The sequence below is a fragment of the Chiloscyllium punctatum genome, chromosome 37, assembly GCF_047496795.1.
Source record: "Chiloscyllium punctatum isolate Juve2018m chromosome 37, sChiPun1.3, whole genome shotgun sequence".
NCBI lineage: Eukaryota > Metazoa > Chordata > Chondrichthyes > Orectolobiformes > Hemiscylliidae > Chiloscyllium > Chiloscyllium punctatum.
The window spans coordinates 64,243,057-64,262,877 of NC_092775.1; the positions used below are offsets into that span (position 1 = coordinate 64,243,057).

General features: G+C 40.4%; 1 protein-coding gene across 4 annotated transcripts in view; it reads right to left on the bottom strand.

Annotated features, from left to right (window-relative positions):
• LOC140463166 (solute carrier family 12 member 5-like) overlaps nt 1-19,821 on the bottom strand; it is a 1,088,806-nt gene that overhangs the window by 212,826 nt on the left and 856,159 nt on the right. For all 4 annotated transcript variants that reach the window (XM_072556937.1, XM_072556936.1, XM_072556940.1 and 1 more), the window contains exon 4: nt 14,166-14,312. In XM_072556937.1, the coding sequence (XP_072413038.1) occupies nt 14,166-14,312 (147 nt within the window). The remainder of the gene's footprint in view (nt 1-14,165; nt 14,313-19,821) is intronic.

Genomic DNA, 19,821 nt, shown 5'->3' on the forward strand with positions numbered 1-19,821 from the left:
AATTATTTAACTTAGCAGAGATACACATTGCATCTATACACTTCAATAGTACATGCAGTCTTCAGGAGAACTACACAAAATATCTTTCTTACAATGATGGGCAACAGTCAACAGGTGAGTCTGCCTACCAACAGGCATCAGACAATTCCCTATTAGAACAGCGCTGCCAACTGACCCAATGTCCTGCCTTAGAATAAAGGGTTCTAAGTCACATTAGCAGTAAAGAATAGAGGAAACACGATTCATTCAATCCAGATGGACGACTAATGCTTTCACCTTCCCGAGCAAACACAATTTCATTACGACAATACAACAACTCAGCAAGAGCAAACTCATTCAGTGAAAGTGAAAATGAAGTGCCCTTTCAAATGGGCTGGGACACACTGTTCAAGATAACCTTGATTAAAAAACAAAAACATTCCCATATGTTTGAAGAAGACAAAAGCATCATGTAAACCTATTTTTATCTCACAGTGTCAAAACGCTTTACAATAAAAGAGGTTCTTCCAAAGTGTCATCACTGCTGCAATGTGCTGGCTAATTTATGCTCAACCAGGTCCCACAAGTAGCAGTGTGATCAAGCCGAGATAATTTATTTGAGTGATGTTGGGTGAGAACTCCCTTGCAGTTCATCAAAATAAATTAGATATTTTATATCTGTTGTGTTCAATTGTCTTCCATGGTTGATTGTTCTCTGTGGTGTGTGCTGTTCGTCAAACCAATGGGGGCAGTTACAGAGAAAGAGAAATTAGAACGCTATGGATGTCCTCATTTTAAAATCAGTTGGTAATAAAGTTCCATTCACACATAGAACCTGGTGAGAGTCATCATTGTATTCCTCCAAGGATAGACAGACCTTCAGTTTAAGATTTCATGTGAAAACCAGCACCTCTGGTATTGCAGAGCTCTCTCAACACTGCAATGTATTGTTATGCTATATTGTAAAGTCTCGGGAGTGGGACTTGAACCAAATTCCTTCTGGCTGAGTGACAGGAATGTGAACCAGTGTAAGCCATTTCTAGCTTGGAGTTGTAATAAGAGATAGAGTTGCCACATTATAAAATTACATATATCATCACAAAAAGATCATCAACATACATTTAATTAACACTTGGAATATGGAAAAATATCGGTAGGCTTCACATATGAAAGGACAACAATTGATACAGGGTTAAAGAAGGAGGTAATAGGGAATGTGTTTAAAGATTTGGTTATGGTGTTAATTAGATTAGATTAATTACAGTGTGGAAACAGGCCCTTCGGCCCAACAAGTCCACACCGACCCACCGAAGCATAACCCACCCTATGAGGCAGTGCCTAGGGTTATCTTTCTTCCTGGTTTAATGGATTCTGATCTCGCTGAAATGCCCATTGTACAGTCTGCAGACTCTGTAAGACATGTGGTGCTTGAGGGGTTCACTAGACGAGTTGTTTGATGCTTGTGCACTCTCTCTGATGTCTCAACTTTGCCTCTGCATGATTAAGTCTCGATACCTTCCCAACCTGTCCTTGCATTTTGACCCTTTCACCTCTGCTATCATTTTGGTGAATTTGTAGTGCAACCACAACAAGAGAAATAAATCTTCCAGAGAGGTACTGAATGTAGTACTTGAAATAAACTATAGAATAACAAAGGCATAACATCCGGTTATATTCCAACCAATATTTCACTATCATTTTTAATCATATTTCCACCTGTCTTTTTAGCACTATTCAATTCCATATTCCATTCTCTTTGTTCAATCTGCTGCCGTTCAGAAAATAGTTTGATCAATCTTTCTTTAGGTCCAAAATGTGTAATCTCACATTTTCTCTTGAACACCTATTTTTACAGTTGTCCAACTCACTGAATCTATCAATGTTCTTTTCCAACATAGTGCTCCCACCTACTCTATTTGTGCCCCTTAATGTAGTCAGAAACCTTGAACATAGAACTCTTTATTCCTTCATTTAAATGATATAATGAAATACTGACGCTCCAGCACAGTTACCCGTGTATACCACAAGTAATGTTCCATCAATTGCAGCACACACTCTTTCTACTTAGTGTTTATCTCTTATCTCCTAACCAATTCCGTTATTGTTTCAATAGGTTATCGCCAATTTCATGTAATTTCACTTTTGCTAAAGGCCTCTTATTGAATAGCTTCTGGAGGTGCACATAAAAAGAAAATCCATAAACACCACCTTACAATCACATTTGAAGGATGTTTAAAAAAGATTAAATTATTTTAGATATTTAGACATGACTTACAGTTACAAATCCAAGCTGACTCTCTAATCTACTCATACTTGTCAAAGCACTTAGTCACAATGCCATTAATGACAGGTTAAAGTAACTTCCCCACATGAGGTATTAAACTAATGGATATATTAATTTCCCTCCCACTCTTCTTACCTAATGATTTGAACAATCGCAGGGCTGTTGAATGAATAGCTTTGGAGTAAGATAGGGTATGAGCAACAGCATTTTTGCTGTGGTGAAATTTATAGAAGGTGGAGAAAGAGCAGCTGGCCAGGGCAGCATGAGGATAATTGAGTCGGGAGGTATCAGTCACGTGGGTGATAGCTTACTCAGCAGCTGAAAGAAAACCCGTGTGAATATGAGTGATGTTACATAGAGGTAGAAGTCTTTAAAATGAAAAATCGATGAGCGATTCAATGCTAAACTTGAAGTCAAGTAGGATGTGCAAAGATTGTAAAGAGTCAATTTTAAGCAGAGGCAGTGGTCAAGGAGTGTGATTGAGTGTGCGATAAGGGGTGGTGTTATTTTTGAGGGGGTAGCAAACATGTGGCTTTGGTTTTTCTAATGCAAGCTAATGGGCATGTGGCTGATCAAGGATTAGATGCAGTCTGATAACAATAAAGAGGTAGAATTACATAGAATATGTCAGGGGCTCTGATGGCACACCTCTGTCTGAGACAGGAGGCCTGAGTTCAAGTCCCATCTGTTCCAGAGAGTATGTAATAACATCTCTGAACAGTTTGATTAGAAAATAAAGTAACACAGAAACAGGCCAATTGACCACTTAGTTCATGCCTGCATTGATTTTAAACTTGAGCTTCATCTGAACCTTCCTTAACTAAATTGACTCGTATTCTATTCCCACCTTCTCATTACATTGAGGTAGCTTCCCTTAAATGTATCGACCGAATAGAGAGGAACCTCGATTATCTGAATATCAATTAGCAGAATTTTGATTATCCGAAGGAGATCTTGAGGTCCCGATAGAAACGTAACGTCAAAGAGCTGTTTCAACCCTAATCTCGTCTCTTGTTTACAGGTATATGATTAAAAAATGAACTCGGCTCACTGAAATGCGGCCGAGAACAGTCCTGGACAGACCAGGCACTGTCTGACCTCCCACCCTCTCTCTCTCCCCCGACACTTTTCCTGGAGTTCTACACAGGGATGGACCCTGAACCCCCTTCCCCAGAAAATTTCTGCAACATTGTCCTGTACATGGCAAAGGTGGAACCTGTCAAAATGTTGCAGTAAAAGGTTGTGTATGTGGCTGTGTGTGAAAGGCAGCAGCAGTCTTACTGTTGGTGTACAGTCTGGCTGCCTATGATTGGGTGTGGTGTCGGCCAGGGGTGGGGGCGCGAATGGGTGTTGGACAGTGAGTGGGAGTGGATGGGGGTGGGGGTTGGGGCAGACAGAGTTGGATGGAGATGGGGTGGGCGGGTGCAGGGTGGGAGTGGACGGGATTGGGGGCGGGCGGGGAGTGCAGACAGGGTTTGGGGGTTGGTGGGGGTGTGGATGGGGTTTGGGGGGCAGGCAGGGATGGATGGGGTTGGGGAGCGGACAGGGTTTGGGGGGTGAGGTTTGGGGGCAGGCAGGGATGGGGACTCCTGCGCAGTGTGCTGCTGTCTCGAGTCCTGAATGGGGAGCGGACTTCACAGAAAACTCCGAGCCCCAGAGGAAATCAATTAACCAAATAATCAATTATCCAAACAAAATAGTGCTTACCCATCTTGTTCGGATACGTGAGGTAACTCTGAATACATGCAAAATCACCATAGTCTTACCAAGCAATAGGGCTGCTCTCATTAGACAACTGGGGCTGGTTTAATCTGAGGGTCACCATCCCTCAAATGAGGGGTGAGGTTAAGAAGGAGAATTTTTCATGGTAACCTCTGCTGGTGTGGGAATTGAATCCATACTATTTGCATCACTTTATATTTCAAGCCAGCTAACTAATCCACAAAGGCACAATTTGCACTCAATCACTCTCCTTAAAGAATTTCACTTTTTCACTTTTTTTTAGATTAAGATGATTCTTCTGAATTCCCTCTTCAATTTCTTGGTAACCATCTCATATTAAGAGCCCTTAGGTTTGCTTTTACTGACAAATGGAAAAACTCCAGGCTGAATCTTGAGGTTTCTAAATAAGTGCAGGTTGCATCGAGTTTTATGGAGGGATTCTTACTGTGAGGCGTGCAGTGAAATGTCTTGCCATATTTTACCAAATGTGTCTCATTAACTACCTAGCCTATCTGAGTGGCATCTCTCTTTTCTGATCTGTCCCCATTTTACCACATGCCATTCCCGGAGCAACATGCCACTCAGTGGATATCCTCCCAGTGGCCAGCAAGCCTGTCCCTGCATCATTTGTATAAGGACACTGTGCAACCAGATGAGCACTGCATTCTGAAGAAGCCTGTTCAATGGGGGACAGAATCTGAGCATGTTGGAGAAGGGGAAGCTGTGATTCTCTGTTGTAACAGAGACCTGGAGATGCTGATGGAGGTGGTGGTGTAAAGGAGAGGCAGTCTGGAGTACACAGAGGAGGTCACGCCACCAGATCTTGGTGGTCTGCTCTGATGCTCTGACGTCTGTCGTCTGCAAGGTGTCAGAAAGGATTCTGAGGGATAGGATTTATGACCATCTGGAAGAGCATGGTTTGATTAAATGCAGTCAACACGGCTTTGTGAGAGGCAGGCCATGCCTCACAAACCTTATCAAGTTCTTTGAGGATGTGACTAGAAAGATTGATGAGGGTCGAGCTGTGGGTGTGGTGTATATGGACTTCAGCAAGGCATTTGATAAGGTTCCCCATGGTAGACTCATTCAGAAGGTCAGGAGGAATGGGATACAGGGGAACTTAGCTGTCTGGATACAGAATTGGCTGGCCAACAGAAGACAGCGAGTGGTAGTAGAAGGAAAATATTCTGCCTGGAAGTTAGTGGTGAGTGGTGTTCCACAGGGCTCTGCCCTTGGGCCTCTATTGTTTGTAATTTTTATTAATGACTTGGATGAGGGGATTGAAGGATGAGTCAGCAAGTTTGCAGACAACACAAAGGTTGGAGGTGTCGTTGACAGTATAAAGGGCTGTTGTAGGCTGCAGCGGGACATTGACAGGATGCAGAGATGGGCTGAGAGGTGGCAGATGGAGTTCCACCTGGATAAATGCGAGGTGATGCATCTTGGAAGGTCGAATTTGAAAGCTGAGTACAGGATTAAGGATAAGATTCTTGGCAGCGTGGAGGAATATAGGGATCTTGGGGTGCAGGTACATAGATCCCTTAAAATGGCCACCCAAGTGGACAGGGTTGTTAAGAAAGCATATGGTGTTTTGGCTTTCATTAACAGGGGGATTGAGTTTAAGAGTCGTGAGATCTTCTTGCAGCTCTATAAAACTTTGGTTAGACCGCACTTGGAATACTGCGTTCAGTTCAGAGGAGGTTTACCAGAATGCTGCTTGGACTGGAGGGCTTATCTTCTGAGGAGAGGTTGACTGAGCTCGGACATTTTTCCTTGGAGAAAAGGAGGAGAAGAGGGGACCTAATTGAGGTATACAAGATAATGAGAGGCATAGATAGTGTCGATAACCAGAGACTATTCCCCAGGGCAGAAATGACTAACACGAGGGGTCATAGTTTTAAGCTGGTTGGAGGAAAGTATAGAGGGGATGTCAGAGGCGGGTTCTTTACACAGAGAGTTGTGAGAATATGGAATGCGTTGCCAGCAGCAGTTGTGGAGGCAGGGTCATTGGGGACATTTAAGAGACTCCTGGACATGCATATGGTCACAGAAATTTGAGGATGCATACATGAGGATCAGTGGTCAGCACAACATCGTGGGCTGAAGGGCCTGTTCTGTGCTGTACTGTTCTATGTTACCACCCAGATCAGAGCCATCTCAACAGGGCATAGAAACAGTCAGCAGTGTGGTAAGAAGATCATTGACCCTTCTTTCTGTGCTAAGGTAAGTACTATTTTATTCTGTCTACTAAATTTCATTATTTTGGCTGTTTGTTTCAGTGCCTGTGTATCCCGAAGGTACCATGCATCGATGTCTGTGATAAGAGTCTGCGGCAGTTTGTGAAAGCGAGATGGGCAATGTGCCCCTCATTGTCCCTCAACCCAAAACATATTGAATCTTTCCATGGCCTCTGCTTCCAAAAATGCTGGTGTGAATGAGATGGTCAGCCATGCCTGGGACAGGGAGGTCTACAGCAAACAGAGCCAGTTTATTAGAAATGTCACAGATAAGGGAGCCTACAGGTCTGTGTCCTGTAGAGTACATGGATCTGCGTGTAATGTTATTTCCATTTAAATGCCTTTATGTAAGTAGGTACTGCAACCCCTCCCTCACAGATACAGACCTTTACTCCACCCACCTTTTACCACAACACCCTAGCATATGAGGTGACCATACCAGATGCGAGCATACACAATCCGTCCACTTGAACCCACAATGCTCCCCCTCCCTCCATGATCCCTTTCTCATCCATACTTTACAATATTCCTTCACCCTATGAATACTGTTACTCCCTTCACAATCATTATCCTCCCTTTTTTCAGCCTGCAGCACCCAGCTAATAAGCTTGCTGTAAAAGAACCTTTTGCAACGGTGAATGATGACATTATGACAGAATTTCACATTATGTTTGAAAAAGAGGGCGCTCAATCTGAAACAATGACAATAAATTTGAATAAAGGAAATTATGAAATCATGATTTACCAATTGGCTGATGTGAATTGGGAAAATGCATCAAAAGGCATGACTATACATAGGAAATGGACAGTCTTTAAAGATCTAATATATTGCTTACAGAAACTGTACATCCCTTCAAGGTACAATAATTCAAAAAAGGTCAATCAACCATGGCTTACATAAGGAGTGAGGGATTGTATAAGACTAAAACAAAAGGCATAGCAAAGGACACCCAAAAGTCTGATAAGGAAAGGACAAACACAATATAAATGCAATCTAGCAAAAAGACATAAAAATGGACAGTAAAAGCTTCTACGGGTATTTCACTCAGGCAATGGCAATTTGTGTGACTGCATGAACATCTCAAACTGAATATTATCTTTTATCAGCAGTTACAATTAATAATGGCTCCCCAATATATATCTACACCATTTGCCTTTCCCATAATTTACTTTTAAAATTTGATTCTTCCCTTCTTCAAAAGCATAATAAACTCTTGAATGAAGAGGCAATGATAGGAGTCATGCAGGTTGGCCATCCTGCGATAACACTACTTGCCCTTGAAAAATCCCAATGGGTCAAAGAATTGTTGGAAGATTGTCATGTTTTCCAATTGCATATTTTCAGAGCATACCCACACTTGACCTTGAAAATTTTGCCCATGGCATCTCAACAATATTTACCTTGTTCTTGTTTTTTAATGGAATATATTATACTAGGTGCTTTTGAACATAATTGGGAATGGTTCTTATTAGTATTCAATATAATTGCATGTCAAAGAAATTTGCCTATTTAAATTCCAAATATCTATCCTCAATCCTCAAAATCTCTTCTCCAATACATTACCTTGATTTTTGTCATGTTTATCTTCTTCTCAATCATAATTTTAAGTGAATAAGACAATGGTCATTAACTTTTTCTGTTACATACACTTCTCCTATCCAGTCTGGTTCATTCCTTCTTATTGGATTCTTCAATTCTCACTGGTGGACAAACCTTCCCTTGTTGAGCTTCTATGATGGATTGAAAAGAAGCTTTATACACATTGTAAGCACACTTATTTTGAAATCCTGCTGGAATATTGTAATCTTTTGCTCATATTTCTAATTTGTATTTCTGTTTCTTATTCATCCTCCGTTCCACTATTAAGTGGTTGTTGGGTACTTCTATCATTGTTATTGATTCTTTATTATCTTTTAACTTTAGTCACAAAGATTTTGTTTGTATCCTACAGATGGCTGTTATTCAGCATCACTTTTTTCTACTGCTATTTTATTACCCTCACAGATAAAAGTACCATTTCCATCTTTTTCCATCACTCCCATTTTAAGAATGTATTATATTCCGCAATGTTTAATTCCCAGTGCTGATTTCCTGTGGTCATATCTTGGTGCTCCCTATTATATCTGATTTCATAATGTATCATTGCCTCCAGCTTCCCCAGTTAACTGCAGCACCATGTCCTCTGTTGAACAGATGGTTTAATTCATTTTAATTGCAGTTTCTCTTACTTTAACTCAATTATCTTGTTCTGCAAATACCATATATTTCACAATCATTTAAGTCCTGCCTTAGTTTAATTTATCTTGTACTCTCCTTACCCGGGATAGAAGTCACAGAGTTGTTACTGTGCAGAAGAAAACTATTCAATCCACCGTATCTACACCAGTGTATTGAGCAATTTTCTTTTCCTTTATTCATTCACAGGATGAGGGCATCACTGTCTTGGCAGCATTTACTGCTAATCCCTAATTAGCAAGAGGGTAGATGAGAGTCAACCACATTGCTGTGAGTCTGGAGCCACATGTAGGCCAGACCAGTTAAGGATGGCAGTGTCCTTTCCTAAAGGATATTGGTGAACCAGAAGAGTTTTTTCCCAACAATGGATTCATGGTCATCGTTAGACTCTTAATTCAGATTTTTTTTGTTAATGAATTCAAATTCCACCATCTGCTGTGACAGGATTCAAACCTGGGTCCCCAGAACATTATCTTTGGATTAACAGTCCAACAATAATGCCACCAGGCCATAATACCGCCAGGCCACTGCCTCCCCATTACATGAAGTCAATACCATTCCTCTGTCTTTTTGCCAGGATCTTGCACATTGTTTCTATTTAAATATCAGCCAATGGCTCATTGAGTGCCTCAATTGAAGCTTCTCTCAGCACATTTCCAGTTAGTACATTTGAAACTTGAACATCTCATAATGAGAAAAAATATCGTCCACCTCACATTTGCTTTTTTTTGTAATGTATTTTAAAATTGTATTTTGGTTCCCAAACCTTAGTGAGTGGGAATGGTTTCTCCCCATTTACTCTGTCCAGCTCCCTTATAATTTGAAAACTTTTATCAAGTGGACAGTGAAAGCTTTTTATGGTCATGGCTAGCTTTAAATTGAGGAGTGATAGATATAGGACCGATGTCAGTGGTAGTTTCTTTACTCAGAGAGTAGTAGGGGCATGGAACACACTGCCTGCAATAGTAGTAGACTCGCCAATTTTAAGGGCATTTAAATGGTTATTGGATAAACATATGGATGAAAATGGAGTAGTGTAGGACTCTAGGCTTTGGATTGGTTCCACAGGCCTGCACAATATCGAGGGCTGAAGGGCCTGTTCTGCACTGTAATGTTCTATGTTCTATATTCTAAGTGTTCTCTTAGCCGTTTCCTCTCCATGGAAAAGAGTTCCAGTCTGTCAAATATTTCCTCATAACTAAAGTAAACTTGAGGGTCACAGTTTGCAGATATCAACAATCAGGTGAGTAGAAATGAGACTATGGAGAACTGCAGCAAAAGAGAAGAAGACAAATAGGCTGGCAGACCGCACAGGGAGATGGAATATGTAATTCAAAATTGTGAAATGTGAGGGGGAGTTGGGTTCTGCTGATGGAAATAAACCAAATTCCACCACATTGGGGACTCTGGGAAGGAGCATCTGCTGTTATCACAGAATAAGAAACTGGTTTCTGTATTTGTGCATTCATATCTGGGATGAGTCGAGCAACAGTTTTATATCTAATGGAGGTGTTGGAGGCTGTAGTCTAGAACTGGCTGGAGGTTAGAAACAATCACTGATACAACTCCGGTGAAATATCCATTAGCATTGTCATTTATGTTTAGGCTGGATTTTTTTTTGCAGATCCCTCTCTGATCTTTGAATTGGGTCATTCACAATTTTAATTTGGGTCATTTGATTGTTGGAGCAGGAACAAAAAGTTGATTGATGAGATTCAAATATAGAGTTATGGAAAAGATAGAGGTGGATTTTAGAGATGGTAGCATTTTCAAAGCCTTTCGGTAGGAAGCATAATTGGAAGAAGTGATTGTTGGCAAGGAGAGAGATATCAGCCATTGGTTTCTGAGGTGGGATGATGATGACAATAGCAGTATAATGGTCATTGGGCTTTTAAAGAGTGTTCAGCTTGAGTTTAACTTCTGTTCCATCTGGTTTCTGTCCAGTGGAGGGAGTTAATATTTCCTTGTATTTTATTCAATGGGCAACAATGGCAGTGATAAAATTCGGCTTTGACATCTTAGAAATAATTTTACAATCATGCAGTTGAATGGAAGAGCTGTGAGATTGAGTGTCTCAAGCACCCTCCTTAAACAAGCATTAAGGTTCTTACATAAGTCAATGAGCAACTTAACACCCATGGAGGTATCTCTGCACAAATCTGAAACAAAGCCAGAGCTGTTTCACTCACCATGCTTTGGCATGTCCTAAAGCTATCAATGTCTACACATCCTCTGACTCCATAGTCCTGCAGTACCCTCTTCACCCCATCAGGCGCATGCATGCATGTGCGTGCACACACACATGCACACACATGCACACACCTACAGACACACGCATACATACAGATGCGAACACACACAGACATACAGAGGCACACACACATATCATGCACAGAAGCACACATGTACATATGCACAGACATGTAAATACATACAGATACACATGTGCACACATGCAAACATGAGTGTACACAACACATATGCACACACACAGATACATGTACACAAATGTAGACACACGTGTTTACACACACACATTTTTCAATTATTTCTCCAAATGTACTTGATGGCTACCCTCTTTCGTTTTATTGTGCAGTGAGCTGCTTGTAGTGGTGTTTCTCTATCTTTATTCACTTGTCTATTAACATGGATTGGAATTTATTGATTTTGTTATTTGATCAAAGGTCAAACTTCATATCTGTGTATAGTTCCATAAGTGTGGCATATTATTCAGCAGGACACAAATTAATGACTTTTTTTCAAGGGTTTTACTTGAGGTTTTCTTGAGGGCTCTCTCTCCCTCCCTCTTTGATTTGCTGAGCTACATTTTGGTTTCAAGGGCTCCTTTCCGTTCTCTCTAAATTATTATGTGGTGGAAACATATAGTAACAATGTCCATTTGTGTTGACTTAGAGTATTTTGATTCATAGAGAAGCCGAATTCGAAGAATTAGGCGATATCCTCAATATTGAATTTCCATTGGAATTTAATACACAACATACAAGGAAAACATTAATTTCTTGTGCAGCGTATTATTTAAATTGACATTTAAAGAGGAGTAAGTCAGCAACTGATGTTTTTCCAAAATAACTGTGAACATTCATACACAAAAAGAGGCATCATCCTAAATATTATCTCTTTCAGAGACTAGTGAGATCATAGCTAATATGTTTCCATCGTAAATACACACAGTCAGAAATTTAATGTAGTTACTCCCTTTTTCACTGAATTTCCAACTTCAATCTCAAACTTAAATTTAACAATTGGAAAACATCTAAATTTTTCTTCAGATGATAGCTCCTGAACATAAGCAGCCTTAAACTAGAGATTCACACTCCTCTTATAGCACAGTGACTCAGTGGTTCGCACTGCAGTGTTACATCACCAGGGACCTGGGTTCAAATCCAGCCTTGGGCAACTGTCTGTGTGGAGTTTGTGCATTCTTCCCGCGTCTGTTTCGGTTTCCTCCCATAGCCCAAAGATATGCAGGTTAGGTAAATTGCCTATAATATTCAGGGGATGTGTAGGTTAAGTGCATTAGTCAGGGATAAATGTAGGGGAATGGGTCTGGGTGGGTTAGTCTTCGGAGAGTTCGTGTGGATTTGTTGGGCCAAAGGCCTGTTTCCAAACTGTGGGGATTCTATGGAAATTTATTATATCAGTAGCGATAGTTTAAAACTGTTCTGTCCCCTTTTCAGCCATCATCTCTCCCTCTTAAAGATTCACCTTCCCTTTCCCACAGCTTGCAGCCTCCTTTCCACCCAAGACCATTCACTCTCTCTTTCTCTCCCCACAATGCAGCATTTCTCTCTCCCTTCCCTGTGGACTCCCACATGGTTGCATTCTCCTTCCCTAGCCCCCCTGCAACCTCCTGCTCCATCCCCTCACAGTCACAGAGTCTAAGAGATGTAAAGCATGGAAACTGGCCCTTTGGCCTAACTTGTCCATGTCAACCAGGGTTCCTAAACTGCACTAGTCCCATGTGCTTGTATTTAGCCCATATCTCTCCAAAACCTTCCTATCCCATGTACCTGTCCAAAGTTGTAATTGTACTCACCTCTACCACTTCCGCTGGCTGTTCGTTCCATATATGCACCACTCTCTGTGTGAAAAGTTGCCCCTCAGGTCCCTTTTAAATCTTTCCCCCTCACCTTAAACCTATTACGTCTAGTTTTGGACTTGCCTAACCTGGAGAAAAGACCTTAGCTACTTACTTTATCAAAGCCCCTTATGATTTTTCAAATCTCTATAACGTCATCCCTCAACCTACTATGCTCCAGTGAAAAATGTCCCTGGCAATCCAGGGACTCCTTATGACACAAACCCTTCAGTCTTGGTAATATCCTTGTAAATCTTGTTGCACCTTTCCAGTTTAATAACATCCATCCTACAGCAGGGCGACCAGAATTGTTTACAGTACTCCAAATGTGGCCTTATCAATGTTTTGTACAGCCACAATATAATGTCCCAACTCCTATACTCAGTGGTCTGACCGATGAAGGTAAGCATGCCAAATGCATTGTTCACCAATCTGACTGACTGTGATGCCACTTTAAAGAAACTCTGTACCTGCAACCCTTAGTTTCTCTGTTTGCCAACATTTTCAGGGCCCTACAGTTAATTGTGTAAGTCCTGCCCTGCTTTGTCTTATCAACATGCAACACCCCACATTTTTCTGAATTAATTATCCCTTTCTTTCTGCATTTGCAACCTCCAGCGTTTCCCTATTCTTCCTTTGCACCCTCCAGTCTCCTCACAAATTTCTTCCCCCACACCAATTGCAGCCTTTATCGTGCCCCCGGCAGTTGGACATCCAACAGACAACTCGCCTGGCCTTGGCTCTCCCACCCATATAATGCATTAGTGAACTTATCAGCAGCAAGCATGGGAGAGAAACAACCTGTGATTGGAGAAGCAGCTCCACACCAACTTTATCCTTACAATAGACAGTGACAGTGTTTTTTTCTATTGGTCACCCCTGTGATTGAATTTTTCCAGGATTTTGGGGATATTCAGGAACAAAGATAACTGCCATTTTGCGCTGCTTTCTCATACTTTGCTCAAATGGAAATGGATCAAGTGTAAACCTACACAATAAGAGAGTTCTAGCTTTGGAGGAGCTACATCACTCCCATTGTTACCATCAGATAATGCGGAATTAGTGGACATTGATTCTCATCTGTATAACTCAACATTGGACAGTGCATCACTAAATAAGTCATAAAGGGGACCACAGTTTTTTTATTTAAACCCATGTGTCTCTAAGCTGACTATTACTTGATTGAAGTAGAACTGGCCGGAGGTTCTCTAAATCTTTTCTCCAGTTTTGTATGATCTGTGTTCCAAAGCTGGAATTAGCATAAATTTTGTACACCACTAAAATAATTAGACAGAAATTGCCACAACATTGTTTAATTTCTTAATTCACTGTGTCCCATCACAACCCTGACACACACACCATGGATGTTTATTAAAATACTTCCTCATTCAGTTGTGGCTTTGATCTTTTCTTTTGGGTGTGTGGGATAAGAGAATGTTTCATCCTGTTACTGAGTCTATTAAATCCTTGGCTTGTTCTGTTCACATTTATGCCATTATAACCTGAAAGCTGACAAGTTGAACTTGAGAACTGTCCCCTCTGTGCAATGCTGTTTTAGGTGGTAAAAAATATCATTAATGCTGAAATAAGGAGTGAATTATTACTTACGCAGGAGCAGCACAACATGACGATGAAGAAAGATTCCATGATTCCACCGACCCCAACAACCCATGTCAGGCGCAAGAACAATATGACTCCAAAAATATTCTGCAAGCAGGGGAAGTAGACTCCCATGATCGTACCCATCCGTGTAGCCTGTAAAGAAGGAAATGGTAGTGAAAAAAAGACATGGTCTCAGATCTGAAGTTTCAATAAATAAAATCTTCTATGTCCAGCTTAACTGTGGTATTGATATGAAGACACCATGGACAATATGGCATAATTCTCAGCTAATACTCAGAATTTATTCAGTCTAGGCTGTTCGGACCACCAGTGGCTGGTTAATAAATGCCAATATTTAACCTTAGAATTGTGTGGTTCAAATCATTCTACTGAGAACCAGCACTAATTTGGAAGAAAAAAGTGGAAAGAGATTCTATTTATGGTCGTGCAGTAATAAATTCAACAGTGTAAAGACCAGCAACCAATCTGTCAAGTATATCTGGTCATATAGTGATTGGAACTAAGCCAGCCAGGTGGACCCTATAGAATATGAGTTCTCTGACTGGGGCTGTTAACTTGTTCCAATCAAGGAGCCATGGCTTCCTGGTATAAACAGGAGAATCAGGGGTTCTGTTCACTCTGAGAGCTGGTGCTGACGGAGCTGAATCAGTGTCAAGGAATCTCCATGTGGAAATAAAGGGTGACATGGTGACAGGGGACACTAGCCTCTGTGGAGTTATTTCAGATTACTGCTGAATATGTTAAGGCCGTTTTGTTACACTGCCAAATTAATGCTTAAACTGAGAATAGACTTGGCTTCAGTATTGAAATGAAGCCCTTGTATCCATTTCAAGAACTCACTTATTAAATTCCTTCAGAAAATTTACTGAACAAATTGTGTCTATTTTTCCAGATTCACAGCAGCCTGACTATTGCTTCCTGAAGCTGCAAAGTATGGCAAGGCAAAGTCTTTATATTAACATCCATATAGAACAACAGGAACAGAAGGGGACCATTCTCTCTGAGGCTGTCTATCTTCAACTGCGAACAAGTCAGTCAGCCTAAACTGTTCCAGGTAAAAGCATGTTTTTGGATGTCATGGCAATTTCTGTCCAAGTATGAGGCTTCCCAGATTCAGGCATGTATTGGAGATTATTGCTCCCAAAATGGGATGTGACAAATTTCTAGCTCAAAAGCTTTAATTATACAGTTGTCTGTTTTCCATAGTTCAAGGTGATTTGTCTGAAATTTATATGCTATACTGTTACATTTTTTTGAAATTCAATTGACAGCACAAATAAAAGTATAACATACACTCTGAAAAGGCTGCATCAATGACTAGACTTAGAGGTGCCGGACTGAGGTGGACAAAGTTACAAATCACACAACACCAGGTTATAGTCCAACAGGTTATTTGGAAGCACTAGCTTTCGGAGCACTGCTTCTTCATCAGGAGGTCAACCTCCATAACCATCTAATGAAGAAAAAGCACTCTGAAAGCTAGAGCTTCCAAATAAACCTTTTGAACTATAACCTGGTGTTGTGTGATTTTTATCATTGACCAGAGCTATTTATGTCTTATTGAAATTACACACGTCCTGGCTGAGACCACAACTGGAGTAATGTGGGCAGTTTTGGTCTCTTACCTGAGGAAGGATGTTCTTGCTATGGAGGGAGTGTAACAAAGATTTACCAAACTGAATCCTGGGATAGTAGGACTGACGTATGAATGGAGAATTGGTTAGGACTATATTCAGTGGAAATTTGAAGAATGGCGGGGGATCTATAGAAACCTATAAACTTCTAATGGGACTGGACAGATTAAATGCAGGAAGGATGTTCCTAATGACTGGGGAGTCCAGAACCATAGTCCACAGTCTCAGAATACAAGGGTAGGACTCCATTTAAGATTGAGATGAGGAGAAATTTCTTCGCCGAGAGACAAGTGAGCCTGTGGAATTCTCTGCCACAGAAAGCAGTTGAGGCCAAAACATTGAATGTTTTCAAGAAGGATTTAGATTTGGTTCCAAGGGCTTCAGGAATCAAAGGGTATAAGGAAAAAGCAATACTTAGTTGAATATCAGCCATATTGAATGTTGCAGCAGGCACAAAGGGCTAAATGGCCTCCTCCTGCTCCTACGTTTTACATTTCTGTTTCTTTCCTTCACATTTGACAGGTTTTTATTTCTCTAATTTTATAGCATTCTGGAGAAAACTTTAGTAAATCGTTGTTTTGCAGTTATTCACAGTTAGTCCCTGCAGACTTCAACTATTTCAAAACTGAGCACCACCAGTTAAGGCGGTTTCATAACAAAAAGTATCAGCATTAGCTTCAGTATTCTTCCTATGATCTTCATTTTGTTCTTCACGACCTGACCTGTGTAACTGATAATGATGATCACATCAAAGAGAAGCCAATTCAGGAAAGAGGAACACAGTACACTCCCAGTGGAGAAGCAGACTGAATATCAGTCAAGATAAAGTCATGATTAATTTAAGGCGCTTCTGCTAATGTTTTCAACTGTGCATATTAATGATAAACACTGTATCATTCAAGATTAACAACTCACAAATGCAATACCCTAAAAACATTTTCAAATTGTTCACAGATTAGAAATCACAAAATAAAAAACACACAGTATGCAACAAAATAATATTCAACAGAGTCAAAGCCTTCTTCAGGTTTTGTTAGGTTATGATTAAAGAGTGAAGTCTTTAAATTAAGTGGTACTGCATACATTGGGACAAGGACAGGGCATTGTGCTAACCTTTTTCAGTGCTGCTTACTACTATGTGTTTTCAATTTGACCATTAGATCAGCACTGTATACTACAAAGGTACGAATAAGACCAACAGTAAGCCATTCAGCCCCTCATGCCTGCTCCACCATTCAATAAGACCTTGGCTGATCTGATTTTAATCTCAAGCCTACATTCCTGCATATTTCTGATAATATATCATGCCCTTGGTAATCTAGAATCTATCCATCTCTGCTTGAAAAAATTTAAAGGTTCTGCATCCATTGCCTTTTGAGAAGGGAATTCCAATGATTCAGAGAAAACAAATGTCCTCACCTCTATCTAAATTGCACCCTCTTATCTTTAACTTCTGACCAATACTCCCTGTAAGTTGTGTGGCTGTGTGTGTGTGTTTGTGAAGTTGCTCCAGTGTTCTGCACATGGTAATTGGTGTTGTTCCACCAATCGTGGCATTGACTTCCAATCTCAGAAATCACTGCTGCGCATGGACCATTAACAAAATTAGAGAGAATGCTCTCTATGACCCCTATTTCTAGATTCTTCCACAAGAGAAAATGTCCTTTCAATATTTGACTGGTCAAGTTCCTTGAGTACTTTATTCATTTCAGTTAAGTCATATCTGACTCTTCTAAACTCCAGGCTTAGCCTGTCTAACCTTTCCTTATTAGGCTGCTCATTCCAGGCATTAGTCTAGTAAACTTTCCCTGAACAACTTCTCATGCATTGACATCTTTCCACAAGTACAGTGACTAATACTGTACACAGTACTCCAGACATAGTCTTACCAATTGCCTGCATTATTGAAGCATACTGTTAGATTCAATTCCTCGTGTAATAAATCATAACATTCTATTAACTTTCCAATTAATTGCTGTACCTGCATAGTAACATTCAGTGATTCATGCATTTCAGGGCTCTGCATCTTCTCACCATTTAGATAATAGATTTTTTTATTATTTCTTTAAAATGGACAATTCTGCACTTTCCCACATTGTACTTTATATATCAGATTGCTGCCCACTCACTTAACCTATTGGGTTCCCTTTGTAGGCCTCTTATCTTCTCTTCTTAACTCACTTTCCCACCTACCATTGTGTTATCTGCAAAATTAGCTGTCATATCTTTGATCAGTTCATCCACACCATTCATGACATCTTACCAGCCTGAAAAAGCCCATTTAACCTTACCCTCTGCCACTTGTTAGTAAGTCAATCTTCTATCCATGCTAATAGATTGTACCTACACCATAAGCTTTAATTTTTCACAATAACTTTATGAAGCATATCATGAGAGGCATTCTGGAATAATATATCCACTGGTACCTCTTTGTCTACAGCACAACGTACCTCTTCAAAGAACAAAGTTCGTTAAACATGATTTCTCTTTGAGAAAGCCATTTTGGCTCTGCCTGATTTTCTTGAACATATCCAAGAGCTGTTGAGTCAGAGAATGATAGTCATAGAGGTTTGCAGCACAGAAAAAGACACTTCAACCTATTGAGTTTGCACTAATCAAAAACATTTACATCACATCTTTAACAGTAGTCTGTAATTTCTTGGCTTTTTGCCTCCCTCCCCTTTTGAATACAGGAATTACATGGGAATTCGAATCATAGAATCCCTATAGTGCTAAAAGATGTCATTCAGCCCATCAGGTCCTGCACCAACCCTCTGAAGGCTATCCCCACAACTCTGCATTTCCCATGGCCAATCCACCTAACCTGAACATCTTTGGACTGTGGGAGGAAACTGAAGGACTCGGAGGAAACCCACACAGACACAGGGAGAATGTGCAGATTCCATACAGACAGTTGCCCAGGGCCATGTTCGTAACGAATGGCAGAGTAAGCTTGTAGGGCCGAATGGCCTACTTCAGCTCCTATTTTCTATAATTCTGTGCCAATAAGTTGGGTTTTATATTTTAAGAGGCACAACCATTTCTACATTTGCTTGTTTTATGGTACTTAATTATTTCTCAGCACTGATGGTTGCAGACTGCAATAAACTTGCCCAAAGTCAACAGAACAATGAGCTGAACAAAATGTGGTTTCAAAACAAATAGGATTCATTCTGATTGCAGTGTGGGAGCTATGCTCCCACTCACAATAACATTACTGTGGTAAAGTACTGATGCATCATAACAATGTCGCACATATTATCAGACATGATTGTCTTTTCTCTGATATTACAACTCCAACAAATAACACCTTCCTCCCACTTGCTGACTGCTGAGCTTGTGTGAAATATCACAATGACATTAATCCCACACTGTGGTCTCCTTTGTCCCCCCACTGAATCTTCAGCTCTCCATATAGCACTATCTCCTCCCCATTTTGGACACTGATTTTAAAGAATTCAACAATCAGTTCATTTTAATTATAATTTGGTCCATGTCCCCATAACATGGCTGTAGCATAAATCTTCAGGCATTATACTCTTAAAATGAGACACTTTCCCTCATGATTGGAGTCATCTGCATATTTGGTATTACCTTAGACTCAACTTTGTCCTCCTGGTTGGCCCCCCCAAAATATATCTGCAGTGAAACTGAAATATACCAAATCTCTGTTGCCAATGTCCTCACTGAAGTACTTCCACAGAGCCCAGTATCCCGTCACCAAGTCACCCCTTATCTAGATGCTGAGAGTCCTTGACACTCTACTAATTCCCTCAGAGCCAGCTGTCAGTGTGAACACAACTTTAGAAGTGCCTCTTTATTTTTATTTTGTTTGATTTCTTCAATAACTTTGTTGAGAATATGAATTTTTTTTAGCTCTCTCAGCTCAACACAGATAATTGATAGAAAATAAAGTCTTTTAGGATGAATTCAGTAACGAATTGATGTGAATAATCATTACTTAGCAACACTGATTACACTGTTGGAAAAAGTATCCAGAATATCTG